At 44.5% G+C, this 25918-nt stretch overlaps 1 protein-coding gene across 1 annotated transcript; it reads left to right on the plus strand.

Moving 5' to 3' along the window:
• Positions 1-737: 737 nt before the first annotated feature.
• Positions 738-24209, plus strand: LOC306707290 (protein quaking-A-like; the record flags this gene model as incomplete). The annotated part of the gene is made up of 3 exons (XM_079174683.1): positions 738-1160; positions 23308-23450; positions 24150-24209. The coding sequence occupies exons 1-3, from the start codon at positions 1016-1018 to the stop codon at positions 24207-24209; spliced, it is 348 nt and encodes a 115-aa protein (XP_079030809.1). The 5' UTR covers positions 738-1015.
• Between the last annotated feature and the right edge of the window lie 1709 nt (positions 24210-25918).

A 25918-nucleotide genomic window follows, 5' to 3' on the forward strand; every position in this document is an offset into this window, starting at 1 on the left:
ATAAGTAGACCCATACGCGTCGTTCCTAAACCGTACAAATTACACTAAACCTTGGAAAATCAATGTGACAACTTGGGCTGATGGGCCTTCCAGTAGTCACTCACTCACTCACTCACTGGAATGTTGTTTTCACACTGAATGTGCAGCATGAAGGGCCGTGCTAAAGATTTTATGTAACAAAGAGGAGGGCGAAAGGGAAGCAACATAAAACCTGTTGGAACCGGCAGATATAGGAAGGGAAAGAGGCCTGTGAGTGTTGATAATAACTCCAAAGAAATAAATATAAGAAAAAAAGGAATCCTAACTCTGTATCTTTAAAGGATTTATGTCCACTTTTCCCTCTCAGCATTGTCATGGGCACTGCTTTCAGTGTTTAAATTATGAGACCACTGAAGACAGTGCCGTACGATTAGTTCACACAAAGATTATTATTGGAGACCTTTTTAACTGATACAATGTTGCTATAAGTGAGGAAAAAGAGAAAGAAAGACATATGTGCTATTCTGTGTTGACAACACTTTATGAGGCATTGTGTGCATTCCTGCGCACTGCACTCCATTGGCCCAGATTTCTGTCCATCATTCCACCAACCCACCCCACTCCACCCTGCTGGCTCCGATCGGAGCGCTCATTGGTTCTCCCATTTGTCCACCGAAGGCCCCACTGGCCAATAGCCGTGGAGGAGGATGGAACCTTTCCGGTGGATCAGTCTCTCGCGCCCACAGTGGTGGAATCGAACGTCCCCGAGCGCACACGGCGTAGAGGAGAGTACGGCGCACGAGTCTCTGGAAGGAAGATAACGGGTTTCTTTTTTTGTCCCCTCTCGACTCAAACAACAAGAACAAACCAAACCTGAATTTTTAGGGGGGTTTACAGAGTCTTCTCGTCTCAAGGAGGAGGGAAGCGAGGGATTGGAGCCGCAAGTTTTTTTTTTCTTTTTCGTTTTTTTTCTCCTTTTCCCCTAAAAGAGGATTCTGTGTTTCACGGTGGTTTGTTCTCCCTTCTCGCCGCAAAGATGATGGTCGGAGAGGTCGAAGTGAAGGAGCGACCGAGGCCGAGTCCCGACTATTTGATGCAATTATTAAACGAGAAGAAGCTCATGACCAGTTTGCCAAATCTCTGCGGCATCTTCACACACCTGGAGAGGCTTCTCGATGAAGGTAAGTGTTGCTGAGACGCCGTGGAGGGGGACGCGTGACCGCGGCGTAGTCCGGCGTCCCTTGCTTGCACAACGTTGGCGAGACCCGTACGCACAGTTTTAACGTGACACCGATATAGAAAAGGGGAAAAAGAACTTCCCCAAATACGACCTCACGTCCAAAACAGTCACTCCAGTAGTTTCACGAGAGTCTGTAAGACCATGACGGGGTTGTGGACTTGAGAGTTGTGTTGCTAACGTTAAGGCTTCCACGGAGTTGTTTCTCCACTCTCGACTTTATGTCGACGAGACGAAAACTTTCTCCCACGCACTTAAAGAAAAATAAAAACTGCCTATCGCTGTCAACGTGTTGACGACGACTGACCACAGAGATATTTTGAATCCACCCGTTAGGTGTATTAAATGCGTATCTCAAGTAATTTAGACGTGTGGGGGGGGGGCCTGATTCCACATGTTCCACAGCAACTTAGCTTCGGGTTAGCCACATTTTAAGCTAGCGAGCCTGGGTGTCTGCATTCCGTTGAACTCTTCGGGAACCAACTTAAAGCTACGTCTTCAAATAAAGACCCAACCAGTCAACAACTGCGTCTCAGACAAAATACCAAAGAAGCGTAACACATGTCTTTATGACTTTATTTCTTTCTTTCTTGTTTTGCTCTTGCGGGTTGTGTGAGTTGTTGCCCAGCGGCCGAGCTTAAAAAGCACGGAGGAATGTGTCTGCTTGTTGCCCAAACAATGGCCAGTTAGTTTTTGCTGGGAGGGCGAGTGCACGATTTCAAACGGCTAACTTTATTTTTTTGTATTGTATTAAAAAGGAGCACCGTTTAGTCTTCCTTCACACGTCTACTACACTATTTGTCACAGAGGATATACCTCTTCTCGGTTATATTCCCTTCCCTTGCTGCAGCAGTCGTCGTGTTTTTCGCCAGTCAACGCGTGCTCTACCAAAATCGCGTCGCCTTTTTTTTTTGGTGTGTGTCGGCGGCGCCGTCCAAATCTGTCTGTCTACGTGTATTTTGTCGGTGGTTTCTTTGGCACTAAGCAGCGGGCGCTGCAAGACGAGGCTTATTCGCCGTTTATGTGTCTAGTATCACTAACATAAGCCGGTCTAAGCGGAAGGTTGGACCTATGCTTTATGTAACTGAGCTGGGGACACTAGAGAGCGCCACAGCCCCCCTAGCACACTGTCCCCGTGCTGCGCGTGTGTGTGTGTAGTGTCGGGACTGGACACCATGACACTTGTGATGCGTACAGATAAAAAGGCACAATGCAGAGTACTTTACTGGAAAAACCAGATGTGTCTTCATGGACGTAAAGAGCTGTGCACGCGCCAGTTTCGGTTGCATGCCTGGATGAGTAGCCTCCGTAGTATGTAGTTGCGAAACCGGTTGGTAGTGATTTTCTTGCTCCCTTGAAGGGTGATAAACAAAAGATTTAAAGACGTTAAGTTGGCTATATCCTCACCATTTCACTATTGCAGCAGTGCAAAAATACACGTTCAAACACTAAATATAACACCTCGACTCAAATCAAGTTTAAGCTTAAATGTTATTTCGCTGCAGTAGATAGAGTAAGGTCTTACTGATCTGCCTAAAGAATGCCACTGACGCTGTGTGAGTGATTATAGAGATAATGTAGTCCTTTCATCTGGAAAAAAATGTCACTATAGTTTCAGACCTCCAGACAAGCAGTTAAGCAATAAATAACAATGCTCTGAAAAAACGAGATATGCGTTTCCTTTCCAACCAGATTATGTCATTAATAGTACCACATGTGATAACTCTCCAAACCCTGTTAACGCCTTACAAAAGAGGAATAATGGATTATTTTTTCAATTCCGAAAGAGACAATTGCTTTTTAGGACTCAATTGGGAATGGTGGGTGTGTAGGGAGTTTACATTTAGGGGAGAGTCAGGAAGCAGACTTGTTTTCTTTTTCATCGCTGATCCCCTTTGGCATTTCCCAGCCCCCATAGTCATAGACCCTAAAACTCCCTGAGCAGTAAAGAAAAGGATCCCGCACACAGTCTGTGTACCTCTCATTGACTCGAACAACTCACAGCTGTGAGAGCGTGAAGCAAGAAACCACCGTTTTCTTCTTCTGTGTGGTCAGCAGGGACTTAAGACATTTAACATGTGGGTAGACTGTAAATACTGCCATATACCTACTCATTGTGACCAGTGGGGATTTACGGTTACAGAGTTATGATTTGCTTCACTTGCAAAAAATGAATTAAAGGCAACTTTAATTTTGGATGCTGAATGCGGAACTGATTCGTCATTCTTTCTTAAAAGAGAAACACTTCTGTAATTTGATGTCTTGCGCCATGTGATGTTGGGACTTTGGAGAAACTGGTTTCTTCGGGGTTTAGAAATCAATCTGTAATGCGGGATTGGTCTGACGCTCCTCTGCCACACAAATAAAAACGCTCCCTCTTGTGTGCAAGAAATCATGACTGGGACACTCATAACTTCCCAGCTCTTTCCTCACTCCTCTAAAACCAGTCTGAGGTTTACAAGCGTTTCCACAGCACCAGCCTAAACTTTATCCTGCCACCAAAAATTGCGTGTGTGTGTGATGAAAGCCACCCTGGTGCAGAGGAGGCTGGTCTGGTTCCCGTTAGGGGCGGTCTGGTTTGCTTTCCCCCTTTGAAACGGAGCTGAAGCTCTGATGTGATATTCGGGGCCCTCCCTGTCCCGGACTGGTGAAAACTGACCCCACCCAGGTTAAAACACCAAACACACTTTCTACTCCTCTAAAATGACAGAAGAAACCGTAAAGAGCGCTCTATTTATTATTCCTTTGCGTGTGTGTTATTTTTAATGTGCTGTGCTATGTGGCCTGTACCGTCAGAGTGCTGCAAGCTCAGAAAAGTTATTTTAACTCTTTTTTTTTTTTTTTTTTTTATGGTAGTTTGAGGTTGATATTTGTGTGAACATTTTAATGCTGATCAGTGAAGCATGTTTTGTGGTCTTTGCCAGCTGGAAATATAAACGTCACACTCGACTGCAACTTCCAGTCAGACTCCAGACGTGTTTCTTTACCTTGTGGTAGTGTGTTGTGAATTACGTTTGATGTGAAACGTTGTTTTGTTTGGTGTGTGTGTAGTGTGACTGTACTCCTCAAGAGAAATCATTGAAAGCGGGTGTCATTTCAAGGCGACAATGAGAGAGCACGAAAAGCTATTTATTCTCAAGCAGAGGGAGAAACATAACCAGTCCGTGTAGAGCGATCAAAAATGAGAAGAAAATCCAAAAGAAATGCGGTTAAGGGCCGTCCTAACCTGTCAACAAGGAGTCTCCTCTGGGACCAACGTTTCTATGTGTCGTAGATAAAATGACAATGACGAGTAAATACAGTTTCGTGGGCTTAAATGTGATTGAACATCTTAAATGCCTTCCTTTTGTCAGACAAGATTGGGCCTAATGAGAGTAAAGAAATCTAGCTATGCCTCAAACTCTTTTCCAAAGTGTCCATCTCTCAAGAGTATACCCTTTCGACAGCTGCACCCCCCCCCCTCATTTTGTGCATGTCTACACAGCTGTTTCCTTGGCGGAAGAAAGCTGACACCACCCTCGTGTGTGACGACTGCTTCCATTGCTTTAGTGGCGTGAGTGCATGGACGCCCTTGTTAAGTTCCCAATATGTGTAGTCCCTCAAGGTCACTCTGGCTGATCGACGGGCCCCTTTTGAAATCCCCTTGCGTTGCAGTTGTTCATCTCCCTGAGGTGACACCTGCTATGGAGGTTTTTTTTAGTTTTTTTTTTTTACTCCTCTTTACGATCTGCCAGCCAACAAGCTGCTTCAAATCGCTATATTTTCTCTTGGCAGGAGGAGACAGCCCATATAACATCTAGAGACGCAGCCTAGTAGTGAAGTGCAGGCGCTGTTGTAAGCTAGCGCAGCAGAGGAGAAAGTGAAGTTTGCCTCTTTTTTTTTGTTGTCATGCTGTTTTGAGTGTTTCTATGGAGAACAGAATAGTTGGATTGATTGAAAGTATTCATTCCAGGCTCTCCTTAGCTTTCCTTCCAGGCTCATTTTTGGGCTTGGTTTGTATAATAGATTAAATGGTCCGTTGTTCCGTTGCACGCTGTGTTGCGGAGCCACATGGTGCATTGTACCATTTTCTTTTCTTTTTTTTTTGCATATACGGTTTTGTATCTGCTTGTTTGTCTCTGTGTGTGCCTTGATTTTAACAGGACCTTCCCAGGAGAGCTGTCAGCGTTTGGAGGACAAACTGTCTGCTGTCCACTATGGTGCCTGCCTGTGTGGGGAACGGTCCGTTGGGAACAGCTGTTTAGAGGACAGATTTTGATAAATGAGAGAATGCCAGAAGTCTGTGTTTGGTTTTCCACCTGATGTCCCATATTTCTGTCAATCCCGTTTTTGTCTTTCTGTGTCTGGCTGTTGTAGCACTGTCCTCGTCCGCTGTAGGCTAACCCTTGGCAAGACCTCGACTAACCTCTGACCCGCAATCAATCCAGCAGCTAACAAGACTGAGTGCCGTTTGCAAAATAAGAAACCACTTTGACCCGTGAGACAGCACAGGAATAGAGACATGAGGGTGTTAGGCCGGGATTGTTGTCGCATGCTGAAATGTGTTATAACCCAGTCCCCCTTTCTTCTCCCCACATTCTCTCCCAAAGCACCACTTATAAGCTGGAATTTAATTAGCCAGGAGCCATTCTGTGAGCTGGTTTACTGAGCTGTCGCCACCAGTGAGAAAGCAGAATTGGAGCCTTTGTAGCTGTATTTCTCTGTCTGGCTCTCTGTTGCACTCGTGTGATCCTTTTTTCTTTCTCCTCAGTCTCTCCTCCCTGGTAATAAATTGGGTGGTGGCATGAGTGTGACAGGGAGCCGTGTAGGGGTTGTGGCAGGACCCGGCGTCGCCTTGCAGGTCGTCCTTCCGACGTGCCTCTGCCCTAGCTAGCCCTCCTATCCAGGAGCCCCACCACAGTGCCTGTGTGAGCCTCAGTTCATGTTCTAGCTCCGACCCCCCCCCCCCCCCCCCCCCCCCCGACCCATCTTGCTCCCCTGGCCCCACTCCAGCCCCAGCAATGCCACACCCCCCCCAGCGGGTGCTGTAAGATAAAGTCATCCAGCGACAGCTCGGGGCTCTTATCTCAGGCCTCAATCCCGTGAGTGCTGGGCCTCCTTATCACCTCTGCCTGGCCTCCTGTCTCCGTACCCTACCCCGACTGCCTGGCCGACTATCTGGCTCGCTGTCGCCAAAACTACGTGTCTTCCCTTCTATTACTGCCGGCTGTTAGACACAGGCTCTAAACACATTTCTAGAGGCAGTTTATATCTCTTTTTTTATTTTTTATTCCTCGAACCTTAAAGCAGAGCAAACGCAGTAAAATTAATAGCGAACAACTAGAGGCACAGTGAATTTCTCTGAAGGCATTTCACCGTGTGGTTTCTGTCAAAGCGAGAGTCATAGTTCTTTGTGTATATGTGTGTGTGCTAGATGACAACGAGTAGCGTTAAAGAGGAAGAAGAATTAGGGGATGTTGTAATGATTATGTCACAACAGCTTCCTAACACGGACATGTTCATTAAATTTGGTTGTTTATCCCTTTTTCTGAAACCACTGCGCCTCCCATTGCCCTTGACCCAAAGTTATTTCAGCTTTTACCATTTTTGTGTCGTACAAAAACATCTGACGGGAAGCAACGCCCATTTCAGACAGGAATAGACCGTGGAGAAGGCGAATCAGTGGTTTGTTTTTCCTTCAGACAGACGGGGAGAAGGAGGGGGGGGGGGGGTTGTTTTCTGTCTGTGGTGAAAAAGAAGCGTGCTCTTCTTGTGCCCTCTCCCATAGAGGTGGGTCTGTCTCGGCCGACTTTTGATTAATTCAGATTACATCGTGAATCAAAACTTCTGTCCCTCCTCCACACATTTGTATAGATACGCAGCACACAGAATATTTCTCTGGAGAAGTACGGGCCCCACCCTGTTGCATTCTTTGAGTGCTTTGAATAGCTCTCCCACCCTCCCCTCACTCATATTGGTCCTCCTTATTTTTTCACTCTTTCTCGTTGTATCTCTGTGTTTAAGCCCTTGTACAGTCGCAACAGATACGCGGTCCAACAATTAGGGTTTTCAGGAATCATGCCGGCAACTTTTGTCGCGTTTCCTTCCCCATTTTTATCATAGAAAAATGAGCTGAATGCTCACTCTGTTCCTCTCTTTTGAGTCGCCCACACCTCTGCATTCATTTCCTCTCTCCTTTCAGTGGAGGAATGGCAAGCGAGCGTTGGCAGCCAGCTCAGGAATGTTACCGGGAGCACAGTCGGAGCACTTAACCTCCAGCCTGGTGTTTGTTTTCCCCGCACACTCTCTCATAGTGTGTTTTAGCTCAGTTGAATGTGAATGCCATCCAGAGTGAGACATGGGAACGTCTCCTTGCTTTAAATATCTACACATGTTGAATCCACAATTTGTCTTTAACGTCATAGGTTTTGCTTCACGGCTGGCACTAGCAAGCCCTATTCCACTTGAAATCAAAGTCCCCTAATGTTTTCCCAAACAGTCATATTTTATGACATAGTCTTCTTTGTCACTGACTGTTTTATGTTTGCAACATTTTCCCCTCATCCTCGTCCAAACTCTCCAGTCCAAGAGGTTCGCTAGCCCCCTCCTCCTTTAAAAACACCCCAGTGGATCAGTCTGCCCGTGGTTTGCAGCCTTCACCTTGGTTTAGTCGCCGGCTGGCCGATAAATCAAAGATGAATAATTTACCTGTCCCTCAGCAGCCCGTGTTGTTTCTGTGAGGCTTGGCGAGAGCAGGCGGTGCTGCCATAACCATCCCTTAGGCCCACAGAAAGTGAGGTGGCAAGAGGCAGAGAGATGCTTTGTAGCTTTCTGCCATCAAATATGAAGCACTGGGAACTCCAGTCTCAACCAGACTCAGCTGCTTCCCCGGCTCTCAGCAGCTTCAACATATTCTTTAGTCCATACATGTCAAAGTCCACGTCATACTTTCACACAGTACTCCCGTTGCTCTTTACTACTCTCTTTTATATTGTGCCAAACAAGGGGGTTCCTCGCCATTGTTCAGTGCAACCATTTATCAAAAGCTAATATATCTTTTTTTTGTCAAATGTTGTTTCTTAGCTCACATTTTGCACTGCATTTGCTTTAATCTGAATGTTGACTCATTTCCACCACCATAACCCTTTTTACACAGGAGTTCTACAAATAGTATACTTGTAATATAATATTTTGTGCAGAAATACTGGGTTTAAACAAAATAAATGTCTGTTTTTATTCCACTGGCTCCTCTACCTACTGAGCAAAGCTATTGCTTAATTAAACTCTCTGTCACAGTCACACATACTGGCTGTCTAGCCTCACTAGCACTACGTGTGTTGCACAGTTGTTTTACAGTCGCTGTCTGCCCTGCAGTCTTGTGCTGTGATGTAAAACATGATTTGCTGAGCATAATGTATGCCCATGTGCTACGCATTCAACCCAAACTGATCGCAGAGGCACACGAATAAGGCCAGAGTTGTACAACTGCGAGTGAAAAGTTTCGCGACTGTCCTGTTTGTTTAGTGTACGTCGCTGCTCTTTCTGTTTGCGGTGAGGCTTAAGTCTGTCTGTCCTTATCAGTCCAGCGTTCTGGAGGAGATTACAGAACAGAAACAATGGTTGGCTTTGAATGATGAGACTTTAATTGGTGAAACAAAGTCCCTCTTTAGCACCGTGTGTGGCGTAGGAAAGACTGGCATAAAACCCCCCACAGATAACTGGCAGGAAAGAATGTGTATCTGAAAGGGTGAGTGAGCGTGAGCCTCGTCCCGACTCAGTTGATTGATTGTGTTCGCTGAAAGGAAAAAGGCGTGCAAGGCTGCTGAGAGGGGAGGATGGTTGAATGTGATAAAGAACGGTGGGGGGAGACAGAGGATTCCTATGTGCTGTGAATGAGGTCATTTGGTTGGTTATGAGGAAGGTCACTGACCCCTCCCTCAGCTCCACACTCCACCCCTCTGTCTCTCCAGTCCTCCCCCTCACCTAATGATGCACAATGGCTTTTTGTGCTTTAATGGGCCAGACGCACACACAGGGTCAATCCTACCAGTTCACATAGAAGTGTGCACACAAGTGCTGTCTGTAAAACAAGCCTGATCCACCGCAATGCATTTTGACTTATTGCATATATCACTTGGTTTATTATGTTCGCTGCATGCACAGCGCTGAATGTACTGTTCTTTAAGTTGCTGACTCTTAAGTGTGGATTTTGCAATCTATGTTGTTGCTCTTATAGTTGAATGGTGAGATTGGAGACAATTTGGAGCATGTTGAAAAACAGCTGTGATCTTTTCTTAAAATTTTGTTAAAGAAAGATTGTAGAAAAGGCCATTTTCAGTGTCATACATGATGCAAACATACAGTATATTGTCTGTGTGTGGATCGGTAACCACATATTTTTGTATCAAGCACCAGGCCATTTCCTTACAGTTCCCTATATCCTGCCCTATATGCTAAACATCCTAATTACCCATTACTTGACACTTTCCCCCTGATCCCGACCATGACCTAATTAATGGGGATTAAATTCGGAATGCACCTCCGACCTGAGCAGTCTGGGTCGGATCAATCTTTAATACACTGTGGTAGCTAGCTAGCAGTTCCATAGCTCACAGATGGTAAACTGTCTACTAAAGTTACTTATGTGTGCAGAGACATCCCTGCTGCCATCTTTGACAGCTCACTAAACGACTAACTACTAACTGTTTCTCTCTACCTTGTAGATACTACAGTTAGGACTTAACTTTAGCCATCTTGGCTTTGTGTCAGTTCATATGAATGTTGCCCATAAACAACTTACACGGTGTTGCTTTATATTCCTATTGGATAAGATTACAGCTGCTCCTGTCTGTCTGTCTGGTGTGGGACGCGCTCAGTGACTAGGGGAGAGCAGTGATGGAGTGATTTGATTCAAATTGCCATCAAAGTTTTGGATTGGATACACGTTTGTGATCTCCTGCAGTGTGAGGGTAATCAAATAATTAACTGTAAACCTTAGCTGTCCTTTAGTGGTTAAAGGCAGCCAGAGATGCACACGGCCGGGGAGACAGGTGTGGGTATGAGCAAGGTGCGAAGGCACCAGCTGCTGTTGACACCTTGAGGTGAAGAATAGTCTGCCAGGAGATGGACTTGTCTCTCTGTCCACTCTCATTCCTCTCTCCCTCCATCCCTGTTGCATCCTTCCTCTCTTCTCCCCTGCTTCGCTTTCCTGGAGAGTGTTTGTCTGACATGAGTTGAGACCGTTTGTGATGGGAGCTCTTCCTGCAACCTTATTCTTATTGAGCGTCTGACACTTTTGATGAACCAGACCTTGGTTCTATCTCTGCTCCTCCTCCTCCCTCATCACCATATATAAACTCCTATTCTCCTTCTGCACTTCAGTTGCACAGACACACACACACACACCCACACCCAACCTGTTTGCTTTGTTTCCTCCCTCTTATCACTGCCCTTATGTCTTTCCCCCTCATCGGTTTATTTTGTATTGCCTTCTATCATTGCCATAGTGTTTTCCACAGGAGAAAAATCAGTATTCATTTTCCCAAGGGAATGACTCATTTTTCCTGGCTTTGTCTTAACTATTTATTTGAACGCAGTGACTCTACTGCTGATCTCTTTTCTCATCTCCTGTTTTTCCAGATTTTTTTTCTTCACCCGCTCTATTCTTTTCCATTTGTTTTTCCTCTATTGCAGCTTTCCTCTCCACTCGTATGTGAAGGCAAAAACTCCAGCCTTGGGGCTACATTGCCTCTTTCATGTGAGGACCAGTGGTGACATTAAAGGCCTGCTGCGTGGTCTGTCGGTTTGCATCAGCGTAGCTCTCACTGTCTGCGCTCAGGACCCGAGTGTTTGCTCCACTCTCCACTCAATCACTCTCAGGCTCAAACGTTGGTTGGTAGAGAACATGCCTGCACCCGCTGGCTGTAGTTCTGCACACTTATATGCTCTCGCAGATTTGTTAAGTCCTCGCACCCAAGTGCATTAAGGCACTGAGGCGGATCGATGTTTAAAGGCTTTAGCATACTGGAAGCTTGGTTAATGACAGTTGAGTCTCTTTTTCTCCTCCCTTTATGTTACTGTGACGCAATTGTTGGTTGTTAAGACCCGCCAATGTCTTTGTTTTCTTAAATGCTATAAATGGTACGTTCAACTGAAAGCAGACCATCAGACCAAAACACACCAAACCGTAGCTTTCTTTTAAGACGAGCAAACGTAATATCTCAAAGTGCATCAGACAACGAGAGAGTTTTTTGGTCTCTAACCAGTGCCAGGCCTCTTTGTTCTTCATAGAGAAGCAGTCTGTACCAGTTTAACTCACAGCTACAAACCCTTGCACACAATCCATCCTTGTATACTTGGCCAAGAACAATTGAAGTTCAGGCGGAGGAGGGTGTACATCCGTCAAGTCTAATTTGTATTGTACACGAGTAGGCGTTTGAAGTGATTCGATTCAGATTCTGATAAAAAAAAAAAGAAAATGGTATGTCAGGTTGAGGACAATGAGGAGCTGGCACAAAGACACAACAGCTGTGGTGTGAGTCTGTGCATTGTCACACCCGGAGACAGAGACTGGCTGTTGGATTTAAACTTAAGATGCTATAGACGAGCCCAGGCAGGCCCGGTGACAGCAGATAAAACAGCTGACACACGCGTACATACACTTTGTGATGTAACCTGTTTGCCTGCCTGTGTTTTATAATTCATGTCTGTTCTGGGGCTTTTCCGCACAGAGAATTAAAGCCTTGCTCAAAATCTGCGCTGCATTAGGTACGTCACTGTCAACTTTAATCACGACCGCAAAATCACTTCAAGCTGATGATACACGAGCCAAAAAAAAAAATGATTACAGGACAACTCCTAAACCCCTGAACTCTGAGCGTACCAGTCTTTGTTGAAGCTGCTTCAGAGAGGACAGACAGGACGTTGTGGCGGTTTAGAAGGGTGTAGCTTGTGGTGTTGTTGAGTGGTTTTAGTTTAGTTTTACCCGGGTGTAACACAATAAGTTGGCAAGGAGCCAGTGTGTATCGAAGATAAAAAGATGATATCAAGCTGTCGTCATTGTTTTGTTCTTGTTTTGTGTTTTTTCATTAAAATGAGCTACAGCGTGTGAAGCAACCATAGAGTTGAATCGATGCTTCTCTGGCACACAGCTGAATATGATAAGATTAATTTAGGTAGAAGTTATTCCAGGGCTGTTGATTGCATTAGAATATAACTATATTTTTGTCTTAATATTCATTTTAATTGTAGCTCATTTTGTTTAAACGCAAGTATTTACTAACACCAAATCGGTATATTTCAACTGTAGTGCGTAGCAGTATTGACTCACAGCTGTACTTCCTGGCAAAGCTAGTGTGTAGAATGTATTGTACACAATAAGGAGACCACAAGAACAATGAATACAGCCCAGTTAAACCTTGTGTTTTTATTTTATAGCATGTGTGTCTGAACTATGGGAAAGCACAGTAAATAAAATGGATAAATAAGTATGTAAATATCATAACATAATTATTATAATAATGTGCATTACAATACCAATACAAACAAAAACTAAATTAATAATAAATTCAGGGGAACAAAAAACACTTGAAGGCAGTTGTCACTATGTTTGCTTCAGTGTTGTTGAAATCAAGTGACCTCATTCCTGACAATGAGAAGGAAAGGAATGTTTTTTCCTCATTGTGTCACGCCCCCACCTCCCACAAACATATTAAATAAAGAGATTTTATTTTTTCCAATCTGTTTTTTTTTTTTTTTCAATCAGTATCAAACTTATGGCAGGCATCCATCTGTCCTTTGCCGAAAACCACTGGAGTCACAGTTGATGTAAGCCACAGTCTTTTCCCTCTGTGTTTACCTGTGAGGAAAATGACCACCTGAATTTAACCATCACCTATCTGGTTCCCTTCACGTTAACCATGCGGTGCTCCGTCAGTAGACTCTATAATCTCACCGACAGCACTGTTCTTTCCTGTGGATTTAGGCCTCGATTATTTTGGATCAGAGGACAAAGATAGAGGTCGGATCATAGAGACATAAAGTAAAAAATCTCTTTTTTTTATAACAAATGATCCTCTCTCGGTTGTTCCTCACAGGTTGTGAGCGCTGTGGTCTCCTTACTTACAGGGGTGGGGACAGGAAGCAGCGAGCATGTTATCTTCTCCAGTCACATTGACAGTCGGAGCCTTTCCTTCCAACCTCTTCCTGTCTCGTTTCCTCTTCTGACAGCTGGACCTTTCCTGCCATTGTTGCATGAAGGAGGGGGGGGCAGCTGTGTGTAGGGGTAGACACCGTTAAGATGTGTTTAATAGATTAATAATGCTCTGCATTTTTAGATCATCTGAATGTTAGTCGACGGTCTTTGCTAACTCTTCAGTCACCCTGTGAGGAATGGTGTTTCCTCGTATCCTAACAGGAGCCCTTCTACTGAAACTCTTTTCGGGCCCCTCCAGGCAGTGAGCAAAGGAAAGGGGGGCCCCCTTTTTCCATAGGCCAGAGGACATGGTTCCTGGGCAACAGTCGATGCAAAATGGGGGCCAAGGACTGCACAGACATGCATCCCATCAGCATGCATCCTGACTCCTCTTCCTGTTATTCTTCCCATTCTTATCTCGTTTTCTCACATCTTGTTGAGCTCACAGCGGGCATCCTGTGCTTCATTTGACATAGCATCCTCTGCATTGTTGTAGTGTGGATGCATGTTTGTAAAAGTATGCCTAGGGCCTCAGTGGATAAAACATTTGTGTTTCTAGATGCCTAAGTTGCGCGTGTACATCCCCCGAAACACTAAAAGTAGAGTTAAATGGGTTAAAGCGAAGTGAGAGAGGGATTCTTGAGCAGCAGCGTGCAGCACGGCTCATGTCTTTCTTTTGTCTGTCTGTCTGATTTTACTTGCAGGTAAAGCCTCTGAAATGAGATCCCACGAGATGCAGAAAAACCAACAATCTGCTTGGCTGTTTGTGCGAATGCTTTTTTCATGCTGTGTGTGTGTGTGTGTGTGTGTGTGTGTGTGTGTGTGTGTGTGTGTGTGTGTGTGTGTGTGTGTGTGTGTGTGTGTGTGTGTGTGTGTGTGTGTGTGTGTGTGTGTGTGTGTGTGTGTGTGTGTGTGTGTGTACTAATTAATTCACCAGTTTTGACTGCCCCTGTAGGCATCCCTTTTAGTACAGATGGAACCACACGTACACAGGTTGTATAATTGATGGAAGTAAAAGGTGGGCTTCCTCCTTGTATTATAGCTTTCGACCAAGTATATCCCCTTAAATTTGTGAAAACCATTTTCAGCTCATGAGGCTTCTCTCTTAAAGCCAGCCTGTTAAATGACTATTGCTGTGACTTCCAATTTAACGCTACATATCGCTCCCCCTTTTAGATGGCAAAAGCAGCAGTAAAATAGCCCATCTTTGCATGGTATTTTAGAGGGAGCCTGAGTTTGCATTTGTGTGCATTAGGCTGGCTGTTTCAGCTGAGCTCGGGTATTGGGCTACTTTAAAAGGTGAACCCGAGGAGAGAGGAAGTATTAGCTCAGAACTCTAGCTTGTGCTGTGCTGGATTAAAATATTTCTGCAATCGTTGATAAATTAGCAATATTATGAAACCACCTGTAAGGAATATATATATATATATATATATATATATATATATATATATATATATATATATATATATATATATACTTTTTTTGTCAGTGTGTGAAAGAAAGAAATGCTTTCTGTAGCTTTCCATCTTGCTCATGTGCCTTGCGGTGCCTCCACCAAAGTTTAAGTGTGTGTGTGTGAGCGTGCATGCACTCACAAGTCTCACTCCGGGATCCTGTTAAAGTCCCCCCACGCAGAGAGTAATGAACGTTGGCCCCTCGCGGCAACCATTAGGAGTAAGCCATTATGGTTCAGTATCGAGCCAGCCCTCCCTGCCAGTTTCACCTCACTCTTTGGTAGACCCCACTAAGTGCACAAAACTGGCACTCCTATGGCTCATTGAGCTGCTAGCGTGCCCCCACCAGCACACGGCCCCATAAAGCAGTTCCACATCATCAAGTGTGATGATCCCTTATTCTAATTTTAGTCTGAGGTCTTAATGGCTCTGCAGATACTGTCTAAACCACTTAATTCACTGTTAAGTTTGGGATGGGTTAGCGTGGGGGTGGGTGCGAGAGGGATAAGATGGGTTTCTGCTCCAACTTTATTTTAGGAATGTCGAGCCAAATGTTACAAAAAACTTTTTGAAAATAAGTCTGAGAAAGTGAAGCTACTGTTTTTGGATCCCAGATCATGCCTTTTCACAAGATATTGTTAACATGTTTAAATCGCACACATGTAAACTACTGCAAATAAAAATGAAACCACTATTACTATTTTCAAACGAAAAAATACAGTTGACGTAGCAGTCATACTTCCATTTTACAATTGTAAAGACAGCTGGTCTTAACCAGTGGATGAAGCAGTTTGTCGACTTCTGAGGAATAGCTCCAGTAATCGTCATTCTGTCATTTCATTTTTCAGACTCATACAAACACTCTTGGAAGCTGCCAGTTTTGGGACCACAACAAGATTTTCTCTATTAGCATTTTATTTTTTATAAACTGCCTTTGTGGTCTCTGTATTTTTAGGGCCTCTTGACAGTTTAATGAATTTGCCTCCTCAATTATCACGATCTCAAAAATTGTCACCATAACTCGGTTAAGTTGGGCTGCGTTCCCCCGGGACATCCACTGTACCTGCTCAGCTGTCGCTTCATGGTGCTGGAGTTCAGGGACAGCAGTCACTCTACTCCAATACAGGCTAATAAACTAGTGTAGTCAGTCCCCCTCCATCACTGTTTCTGCTTCCTTTCCTGCCTCCCCTCAGCTCTGCCTCTCCTTTGGTCCCTCTCTTCTTGTCTGCATTGTCTGTTTGCTTTGTTTAATCACCAAACTAACGCGCTATGACACGCTCCTATAGCACACCGTCACCGCTGCTGCCAGCAGACACAGAAAGCCACATTCAGCTTGGCACTTCTTCCCTCTCCTGCATGCAGTCCCAGCGACAGCCCCAGAAAACGTTGCATTTGTCACCGGTTATGATTAATGGCTTTGCTGATTGCTGTTCTTGGCCATCACCGCACATACACATTCAGCTTTCAGCATTTACATATTCTCAGGGGCTCAGCCAGAATAGAGGAGACGGTAAACTGTGCGTCTCAATATTTCTGACGTAATTAGGAATGTAAGAATGTGTTAAACCCACGGTTTGATTGACAGACCACTGAAGAAGTAGAGCATTTATGCATTACAATAAATTACATCCTTTTCTCTTTTTTTTTATATATCTAAAAAATATTGTAAATGTGTTTATGTAGTTCTATTAATCCTGATTTGGGTTTACTGTGTTCTTTTTTTTAAAAGGTAGAGGAGGGAATATTCCCATTTTTGGGTTGATGTGTAATAAAGAGCAATCTGTAAACATGTGCTGGTGGATAGAAAGGTGGGCTGGAGGAGAGATGTAGCACTATTTCCTGCTGTATTTGTTCAGCAGATTTTTCTCTGAGGCAGTTTCTCTCTTCCTTCTGCGTGGAGTTATTTCTGTGGATTCACCGTCTCAAGAGAGCCTTGCCTACAAACACAAAAGCTCATTAGCTCATGTGTTTGTGGGAGTTTTTTTTAATTGTCAAGTTGTGTGTCTGTTTCTATCTGCATGACATGTACTTACGTTTGTGTCTGGGCACACACACATTCCTGTGTATTGTTGGACTCTGGCTAAATGTTCTGGTGTTTTTCAGGCAGCTTCAGCTCATTACTGATGATCAGAGAGTGGAACATGGTGCTATTGGGGAGGTGGTTGGCTGGCATGTAATGTGCACGCATCGCAGTGTATGGCTTTAACCGAGATTGTGTTACTGTGTAAGCGTTTTTACTGGTGCAGAATGCATCAACCGTTCGCTCCCAATTTGGATGAAAGCTCGGCTCCTCAATGGCCTTTTTACCCATGAGATGAGTAAGCATGTGTGTACGGGAGTTCTTTTCTGTAATTCAATATATTTTCACCTGGCTTGGGGAGCAGAGAATCCTGAAACCTTGTTATGCTAGTCGTTTATTTAGTGGCCCATCTACTTAAAGACCTGACGCTGGAGCTTTTTACCCAGCCTGCCCTAGGAGAATCCCTGACACACAACATGAATCTCTCCCTCTGGCTGCCAGCGATCCACACAGTCATTTCTGTCTGGAGCCATTTAGACCCCTCAGCCTGTGGGGCCCAGCGCTCCTATCCGCATCGTGTCTAATGCAATGCTTTTTAAATACATTGAGATAACATTAACGGTTTAAAATGAATTATTGGACATGGTGTTACTATTCCAAGTTTGTCTCACAATACCCACATGCCATATGTACATTGAAGAAGTTGTTGTTCACTGTAATTCCAGCTTCCTTCTGTCCATACTGGTGGTGATCCTTTTGTTAGTGTAACTCCTATCTAACAAAATCCTATGCCCTCATTCTGTGCCAAAGCTACTAAGATGCCTCAACAGTCGGGGTTAGTCGAATCAAGTATTTATCCTCCAACATTTGTTTTCTTGCCTCTTTGTATTACCATCCCTCTGCTACAGATCAGCGAGGAAACACTTTACGGGGAAACGCAAACGGGGAATTTAAACTAAAAACACTGGAAGATAGCCAATAAGTAATCCAATGAAAACAAAAGACGGTGTGTCTGTTTGGCCCCAGCTTAATTACAAAAACTATTCAGATGTGAATGAACACTATCACAGGGGGCTCAAGCACTTTGTGTTTTCTCCGCCCGACTCTAGTCACATATCCGCAGCAATAAACACTCCGATGCCGTTCATTATTGCCTTTTCTCTCTCTGAATGTGTAGAAAGAGGCTGCTCGGAGGCCATGGGGAGAGCGCCTCATGCCCAAGTGTGTTATAGACTACCTCAAGTAATAGACACACTCTCGAAAATGAGTTTGTGCGTTTGATGTATCCATTCCCAGAGACATAACGGTGCCTTAATTGGGTTGAAAAGTGTTGATCCACAGTCTGATCTACTCCTGCTCGTCCAGCGTTGCTATTTTACTTTTTTACTTCCCCCATAATGTCTTGGTTCATAAACCAGGCGCATCCTGTACTGAACATGTTGTGATTCACATGCTAACTGTCGCACTCCTACAATCTGTTAACATTACATTTACAATCTGGTAAATAGTAAACAAAGGCGAGTGAAGGGCCGACCCTCTGGCTACAAGATGTTGACATTAAAGTTCATTAATGCTAATGTTCCCTAATGCAAACTCTAAAGCTGGTATTTTCCTTGTAAGAACTGGAATAACTGTTCTTAACTATGCTGATACTACAGTATACTCATTAACAGCACAGGAATAGTTTGTGCAAGAACATCAAAGGAGTGTGCAGTGTAGGCCTACTGTTAAATCAAAGATTAGGAAGTAAAAACTTTCTCCCTCACAAAGAGGGAGGGGGAGGAGAGCGAGGAGGCAGCTGTGAGTTGACGATAAGACCCAGAAATGCATACGTTTTCATGGCTCAGTCACCCCCACCATTGCGCACTATATTTCTGCTCCCTGCTCTAAAAGAAACCGTCGTCGTTCATGTGCTTGGCCTGCCAAACCCCCCGAACTGTTGAAGTGGAGTGTCGTCTTGGATAAAGTCGTCTGTGCCGTGAATAAAGGGCAGGAATGCATTAAACAGCCAAATCCTTTCGTTTGCAACGGGTACCCGGGCTTTGTGATTGCTAAAGTGCACTGCTTTAAAGTGAAAAGGCTTGTTCCTCGCCGTAGTCTTGTTTCACTCAGCACCGGTACATTCGAGTGTATCTGTGATTGCTGCTTTTTTTTCTTTTTTTTTCATGACACGACCATTGTGTTTTAGGTCTATATTTACCTGGGCTTCCTGGAGGCTTCTTCTCCTCTTCCCCTGTTTAAACCATGAATTGAGAATATTTTCTCATGATTTTGAACACTGCCGTTTTTGAATCCCACTAAACAGGTAGGACTTATTCAGTGCCTGCACAGCTAAACATTTGATCATTTTGGCTTTCGGGTGCCAGATATTATCGGCCTTTTTTTTTGTTTGTTTTTTACCAGGCATCACAAGGCATCTAAAGCTGCTTATCACACTGATTACTCACCCATTGCATTTCTTCTTTTTTCTCTCACTCGCTCACACTCTTATATGGACAGATGTGCTCTGCATGGTCAGAGGACGCTTTGCTGTGAGCTACAGGGTGAGGACAAAGCCGTTGTGGAGCAGGTCTATTTTAGGGCTCTTAATGGACCTGTTCACATTCTCTAGTGGAGCAGCGCTAGCTGAGCGAACTTCACCAGTCTTTAACCTGATTACATCGTCCCCTTCTTGACTACTCCATTGTTTTTACCCTTTTTATCTGTCCCTTATCTCTCTTCCTCGCTGCTCCGTTCTCCCAAGTTTACCTCGTGCTGTTTCTACTCATTAGATCATGTTAGAGGGGCGGCATCATTAGAAAATAGTCCTACCTCATTTGGTCCATTCTTTGGTCCCTCCTGTAAAATGTCCCTGGATTCTGCCGGTGCTGCTTCTCTGTGATTGTGTTTTTTTTTAGGCTGAATAAATGAAAAGCCTCCCTGTTCCTTGGTGCTGAGTCAGTCAAACATCACTCATTCAGATGAGTAGATACACTTTAATGGATTTGTTTTGTTTCTTTTCCTCCCTTGTGCACATGACTCTCCAGTCTAGGCCTAGTTCTTCCTCGCCCTATCAAGGTGTAATAGAGTAAAAATCTGACCTTAAAGCAATATGCCACTCTGTGATCTTTTTCTTTTTCACTTGTGTGGAAAGTCGGCCTGCTTAACAACAAATAGTAACAATAGTGGGAGTAAAGCAAACGATGTAATTGTGCAGATTATTGGCTTGGCATGCTGCCTTTAAGCTTCATTACATGATGTCAACACATTTCATTTAGCTTATCAGTACATTAATTTTTGTAATTCTATGAAATGAGCTTTTGTTTACTCAATCAGTATCTTGATTAAATCAGATCATTATTCTACAGACTATTGCTCGGAGTCACGAATGATGGGTTTATCTTTTAGGAAGATCTAAGTATTCACTTGGTCATAATTGACCCATGTCATGGCCGACATTCAAGCGTCTTCTTAAATTCGACCACGGTCAAGAAGAATGATCTTTCACACTTAAGATCCCCTCAATAGGCCAAATGTTGGCTCCTGGCTCTCCACTTCCAGCATCTTCCTCTCCCATCATGCTCCTCAGCCCGCTGCCTCTCAAACTCCCACATCCTTCCTTTTGGGTACTCCTCGCTCCTCTTTTGTCAAGATCACCACTAAGATGAGGAGAAATTGTCTCTTTACTTGTGCTTACAAAGGGCAGATACATCTGCAGCCACAGCTTCGTGACATTTTCTTTTGTCGCTGACTGTTTGAGGAGAAAGGGCAGATATTGAGAGAAACTCCCAAAAAAAGCAAAGATGAACTGAAATGTTAACTTACTTTGAGGCAGAGAAGAGCAGTGAGAGTTAAGTGCTGGCTCAGCACGGTAGGGTTATATCTCTCCTCCGTCTCTGCCACATCAAACTGTCTTCCACTCTGCCCTCCAACTCCTCAAGGTTGATTTTTGTTTCTTCCTCACAGATGTCTGGGTGAAGCGCTAAACAGAGATGTTATAGTCTATCTGAGTGAGTGAGTGCGCCCTCATGCAGCCTCCCTCCACACGTAAATAGACAAAAAGTAAAAAGTGCTGTTTTGTGTTTGCTTAGCTGAGCCAGGTTTTAAAACACTGGCACTGATCTGAGAGACATCTGAAGAAGAGTAACTTCGATGCCATGAAATGCCAAAAAACCAACCAAAAAAAATCAAGTTTTGGCTAGCCTACTCGTAGCACTGCTCTTACTCCTGCTCACTGTCTTCCTCCTCTTTCTATTCCTTCTAAGATGGTGATCCTTAGTCTCCCTCACTTCTCTTGTGTCTTCCTTACAAAAAGCCTTCTCTGCCGGGGTGGACAGCTAAGACGAATGATTGTGTTGGCTGTGCAAAGCGGGGGGTAATTTGTAGATGAGCGTGGCGCTTCAGAAAAGACTCTCCTCACTGAAATTAGTGGTTGTCAAATGCCGCACGTCTCCACTGATGGCCCAGCACGGCCCCCTTATGGTAATGTGGCATTTCAGCAGGAGGAAATAGAATTAGGAGGAGGGGTGCTGCTGCTGCTGGTTTTTGGGTAGCATTGTCACGTGTGCGCACACTTTTTTTTATTTTTCTCTCGCTATCAGAAAGATGGCGTTTCTCGGAGGAATCGGAGATTGCAAATAGCACACGATTTATATTTGCTTTCGCTGTGAGCTGTGTGCAGAGAACTGATTTTCTAACCCACAGAATGTCGGCTCTTCTTTACTCGGTTCTTTTGGACACACCGCGCATAATCATTTGTAGTTTACTGTTGCTGTTTTTCATATTCCCATCACTCCCTATGTTATGCTGCCCTGTTTCCTCCCTGTACGATGTGTCACTGCTCATACGCAAAGCCTGGCTGTAGACTGGAGCCGCTGGTGTTGGTTAGGACTGATGTAATCTGTCTTCTGGGCGAGATACCATGAGGATGAATTCATCTTTAGGGACTACTGGGAGGATCTGCGGACCACAGAGTGCTGAGGTCATGTTATCGGGGAATGAGTCGCTCTGGGCCGAGTCTCCCGGCATGTTTGCACGGGGCCGATGTGTCCCGCAGGTGTTGTCCACACAGCTGCAGGCCAGATGTTTGTGTGTATGCTTGTCAGTGTCCGTGAACTCATCTATCACACATTTGTCAGTCTGTCATCGACGGAACGAAGACTAAACAAGTTCTCAGCTCAACAGGAAATCCCTGCAAACTGATGCCATGGCTAAATCCATCATTTATTGTGTCTTATTTTTATTGTGTATAGTTATCCTAACTTAAAACAAAAACGAGAACTAAAACCTAAATATTCGAGTTTGACCCACCTTGCAGTGTTGCGTAAGGTTAACTATAGATGCCCTCAGAAAAACCTGCCTGACCTCGAAGCCCCGAGTGTCAGGTTCCCCAGCTCCAGTTTAATATAGAGCTCCCAACTGCTCTAAAGTCTCATGAGATGGAAATAGTGCTTAACAGCCGGCCCCCCCTCCTCCTCACACACGTCATTCCTTGAGGCCTCGCCACCCCTATCACCTTGTTTCAGCTGTTTCACAAAAACAAGCGTCGCAGGTCTTCGTAGATGCCTCTACATGAATCAGGTTTCTCCTTCCCTTTACTGCTGATGAACTTCTTCGTTCAGCAAAGGCATGACTCTTTGTATACTGATGGCGTACGTGGGAGGTTACAAAGTGTGACCAGTGTACGTCCTCTATTAACTGGGTGTTACAACCGCAAATATACGCGTTCAACTGTGAAACACTCGCACATACACGCACAAACAGGACGGGATGGGTGAATGAATGCTTCTTTTTTTTTATCCTGCGTAGCACAGCATTTGTCTGCTGTGTGAATTTGTATGAGCTACGGCGGCAGTCAAAGTAGGGTGCATGTGAGATAGAGGTGTGTGTGTGTGTGTGTGTGTGTGTGTGTGTGTGTGTGTGAGAGTGTGTGAGAGAGGTCCATTAGTTTTATCTGACAGAGGGATCAGATCTGAAGGCGTCTCTTCTCTGCACCTGCCCAGCCGCTCACACAGGCTGCTCTATTAGGGAGCAGCCACAGGGGAGTACCGGGCAGAAGGGAAAGACGCTGGACTTAACCCCTGAATAATGCAGCACTTAACTTTTGTCTCTGGCACATAGAATAACTGGCACACAAACGCACATTAACAGCTTTTAGTCGTAGCAGAGAAAATAGCCATACACTGCAGGTATTAAGAAGCATCCATGCTTGTAGTACTCCCCAAAACAAACATACTCCGTTATTTGTCTATAAAAGGCAAACAATACTCGAGGCAATTGACACATTTTTGTTTGTTTCTTCCTCTTTTTTTTACGACAGAGATTTATATGCTACATTAAGCCTTTGCCCAGAAGTAGAAATCAATATGACAGTGATATATCAAATACAAAATGGAAAAAGAATGTTTGACGGTGGTCTTCCATTCGATTGCTTACCCAGTTGTACCTGTTTGTGTGTTTTCAGAGATCAACAGAGTGCGTAAAGACATGTACAGCGACTCAGTGAATGGCCTTGTGGACAGACACCCGCTGGAGCTGCCTGAGCCTCTCGGACCCATCGTCCACCTGCAGGAAAAACTGTTTGTGCCTGTCAAAGAGTACCCTGATGTAAGTAGCTGCTCCGCACACCTCACACTAATGCACACGTATCACAGTGCCTGTATTATTGGTGCGTTTGCCTTAGATTCCTACATCTGTGGACACTCAAACACACAAAGCTGGTCCTCTCACCTTTGGACGTGCATTCTTTCTGTTGAACGTTCTTTCTTACTCGTAAATGCAACTCCTTCTCCTTTTTTGCTCCTTTTTTTTCATTTATAGTCTGTACACACACAACTCATGACTATCTTGACTGTTTTGTTAGTTTGTGAAACAGTTGTTTATAACAGCTAAGTTGTTAATGGACTCTCGTTAAAGCTATATCAGGTGGCAGTCTAAATGGGTCCCGGTCTCATGCTGGTGTTTATGGGCCGACTCACTTTTAGATTAGTGCTGAGAGTGAGATATGGAGGGGATCGAGAGGAGGGGTGTCATGAAAAGTAAAGTGCAATTCCATAAATATTCAGTTTGAAGGAGATGGGAATCTTTTAGGCTTACCACTCGCGTTGGTTAGAGCTGTGGCATAGACAGTTTTGTTCTGGAAAGGAAAGACGCACACATTTGCATGCACACACAAAGCTGGGAAAGAAAAGCACACGATGGAGCTATCATGCTGGCTGTAGAGATGAGTAGGTTGGTGGCAACAGAGGCGAGTCAGCAAAGCTTTGTCTGAGGAATGATTGATGTATTTTTGCCTCCTCTATGTAGAGACATGTAGTGCGTTTGCAGGGTTTTGACCAGTCAGCCACCTCTGTGTCCTCATGGTAATCTTTGGCGCCCGCGTGAACGGTCGTGTCACGTCTTGAGGGAGCAACGGTTCTCTTCGTAATCCCAGCAGCTTGCAGCGAGGAAGTGAATGGAGGGAGGTGACGAAGGATAAGAGACACTGTAGAGCAGGGCGAGGCTCAGCCAGGCGTGGATTGCATTTTCCCCCTGACAGAATTGATAAAGGGCACCAGGGACTGGCTTGGGATCAGCTTAGCTCCAGCTGTTCCCTCAGACCAGACCCGGCCTCTGAACTTAAGCTAAACCAACCGACCACAACACACAGTCTGTCACCTTTCATCTCCAGTGCCACGGCTTCAGCTCCTTGGGCTGTCCTCTAATTAGTTGTGAGAATCATACATTTGCACTTGGTGCTGCTTTTCTGTGCTAATTGCAATGATTTCCATTGTCTGATATTTCTACAAAGTATTGGTATTGTATTTCATAGCAGGAATTAGTTTACCGCTTTGTGCTTCTACGATTACATGCATTACATTTGCTTGTGTTCGGGTTGTGCGTTAAGCCTGTAAATGGCCGTATACATTTTAAAAGAGAGCGAGGGAGATCTGTATGGAGCAGTGAGCGCCACCTGTGGCTGTGAGGACACTCGTGGAATGACACTCTCACTTACACACACACACACAGACTATTAAAAGCATGGCATCCTCGGGTGACCCCTGTGTTCCCTTTGCTCAATGTGTTTACGAGCTGCCGGTAAAGCTACTTATTAGGCATCGCCCTGGTGGCTGAGAGGACTCACTGATGACCTGAGACACTCATTTATATACACACGCTACAATACACATTCACGGTGATGTAAAATGGTGCATATTTCACTTAGGCATTTTTCCACTCTATTTAGGCACACACACATTCACACCCCTTCCACCCAAGTGTGGTCGTTAATTCTGCTGCAAAAAGAGGAAAACGGATAGCTTTGTTATGTATGGTTGTGATGATTGGAACCTGGGGAAATCAGCAGCAGGTCTAAATTGAATTATTTTTCTTACATCTCCCGTTTGGGACAAGATTAATGTGAAAAACCCTGTGAAACTGTTATTACATACACAATTAAATGCACATAATGTTAATTTTAGAACTATATTGACCTTATTCCAAGTCCAATTATATCAGTGTACCTTGTGATAAGTAGTACAGGTGTACCTTTTACCTTTTTAAAATGAAATTTTGAATTTCATCATTTGAACAGCAGACAGAGGCAGATGAAGTTTTACTATTTGTTCAATAGACTTCCACAGAGAGCTGAGCTCCGTAGTTTGAGAAGCAAAAACAAGCACAGCCCGAGACGCAGCGTCTCTATATCCAGTTAGTGTTTTAAAGGAGGATAACGACAGTGTGGTGAGAGAGGAGAGGATGTAGGATCGGTGTGACAAGGAAGAGAGGAAAGAATTGATGAAGGAAGAGAAGAAAACTGTAACTTCCTGTCCCCATCTGCCCACTGCTAAAGGGATAGGAAACTGTAATGATGATTATTAGACCGGGGAATATCTCCCCACTCTCCCATTTCCGCCTGATTTCCCAGATACCCCGCGTCGACAAGGCGTATGCATATATATGTGTGTGTGTGTGCGCTTGTGTGTTTGTGTGTCTCGGTGACGCAACTCTGGGTTCTTCCAAGAAAGCAGGGAATGATGGTCGAAGCCTCGGTTTTGTTTTCTTGGCAACATCTCCCCTACCACAGAAGATTTGTC

Source organism: Pholis gunnellus (genome assembly GCF_910591455.1).
Source record: "Pholis gunnellus genome assembly, chromosome: 15".
In the NCBI taxonomy this organism is placed as follows: Eukaryota; Metazoa; Chordata; class Actinopteri; order Perciformes; family Pholidae; genus Pholis; species Pholis gunnellus.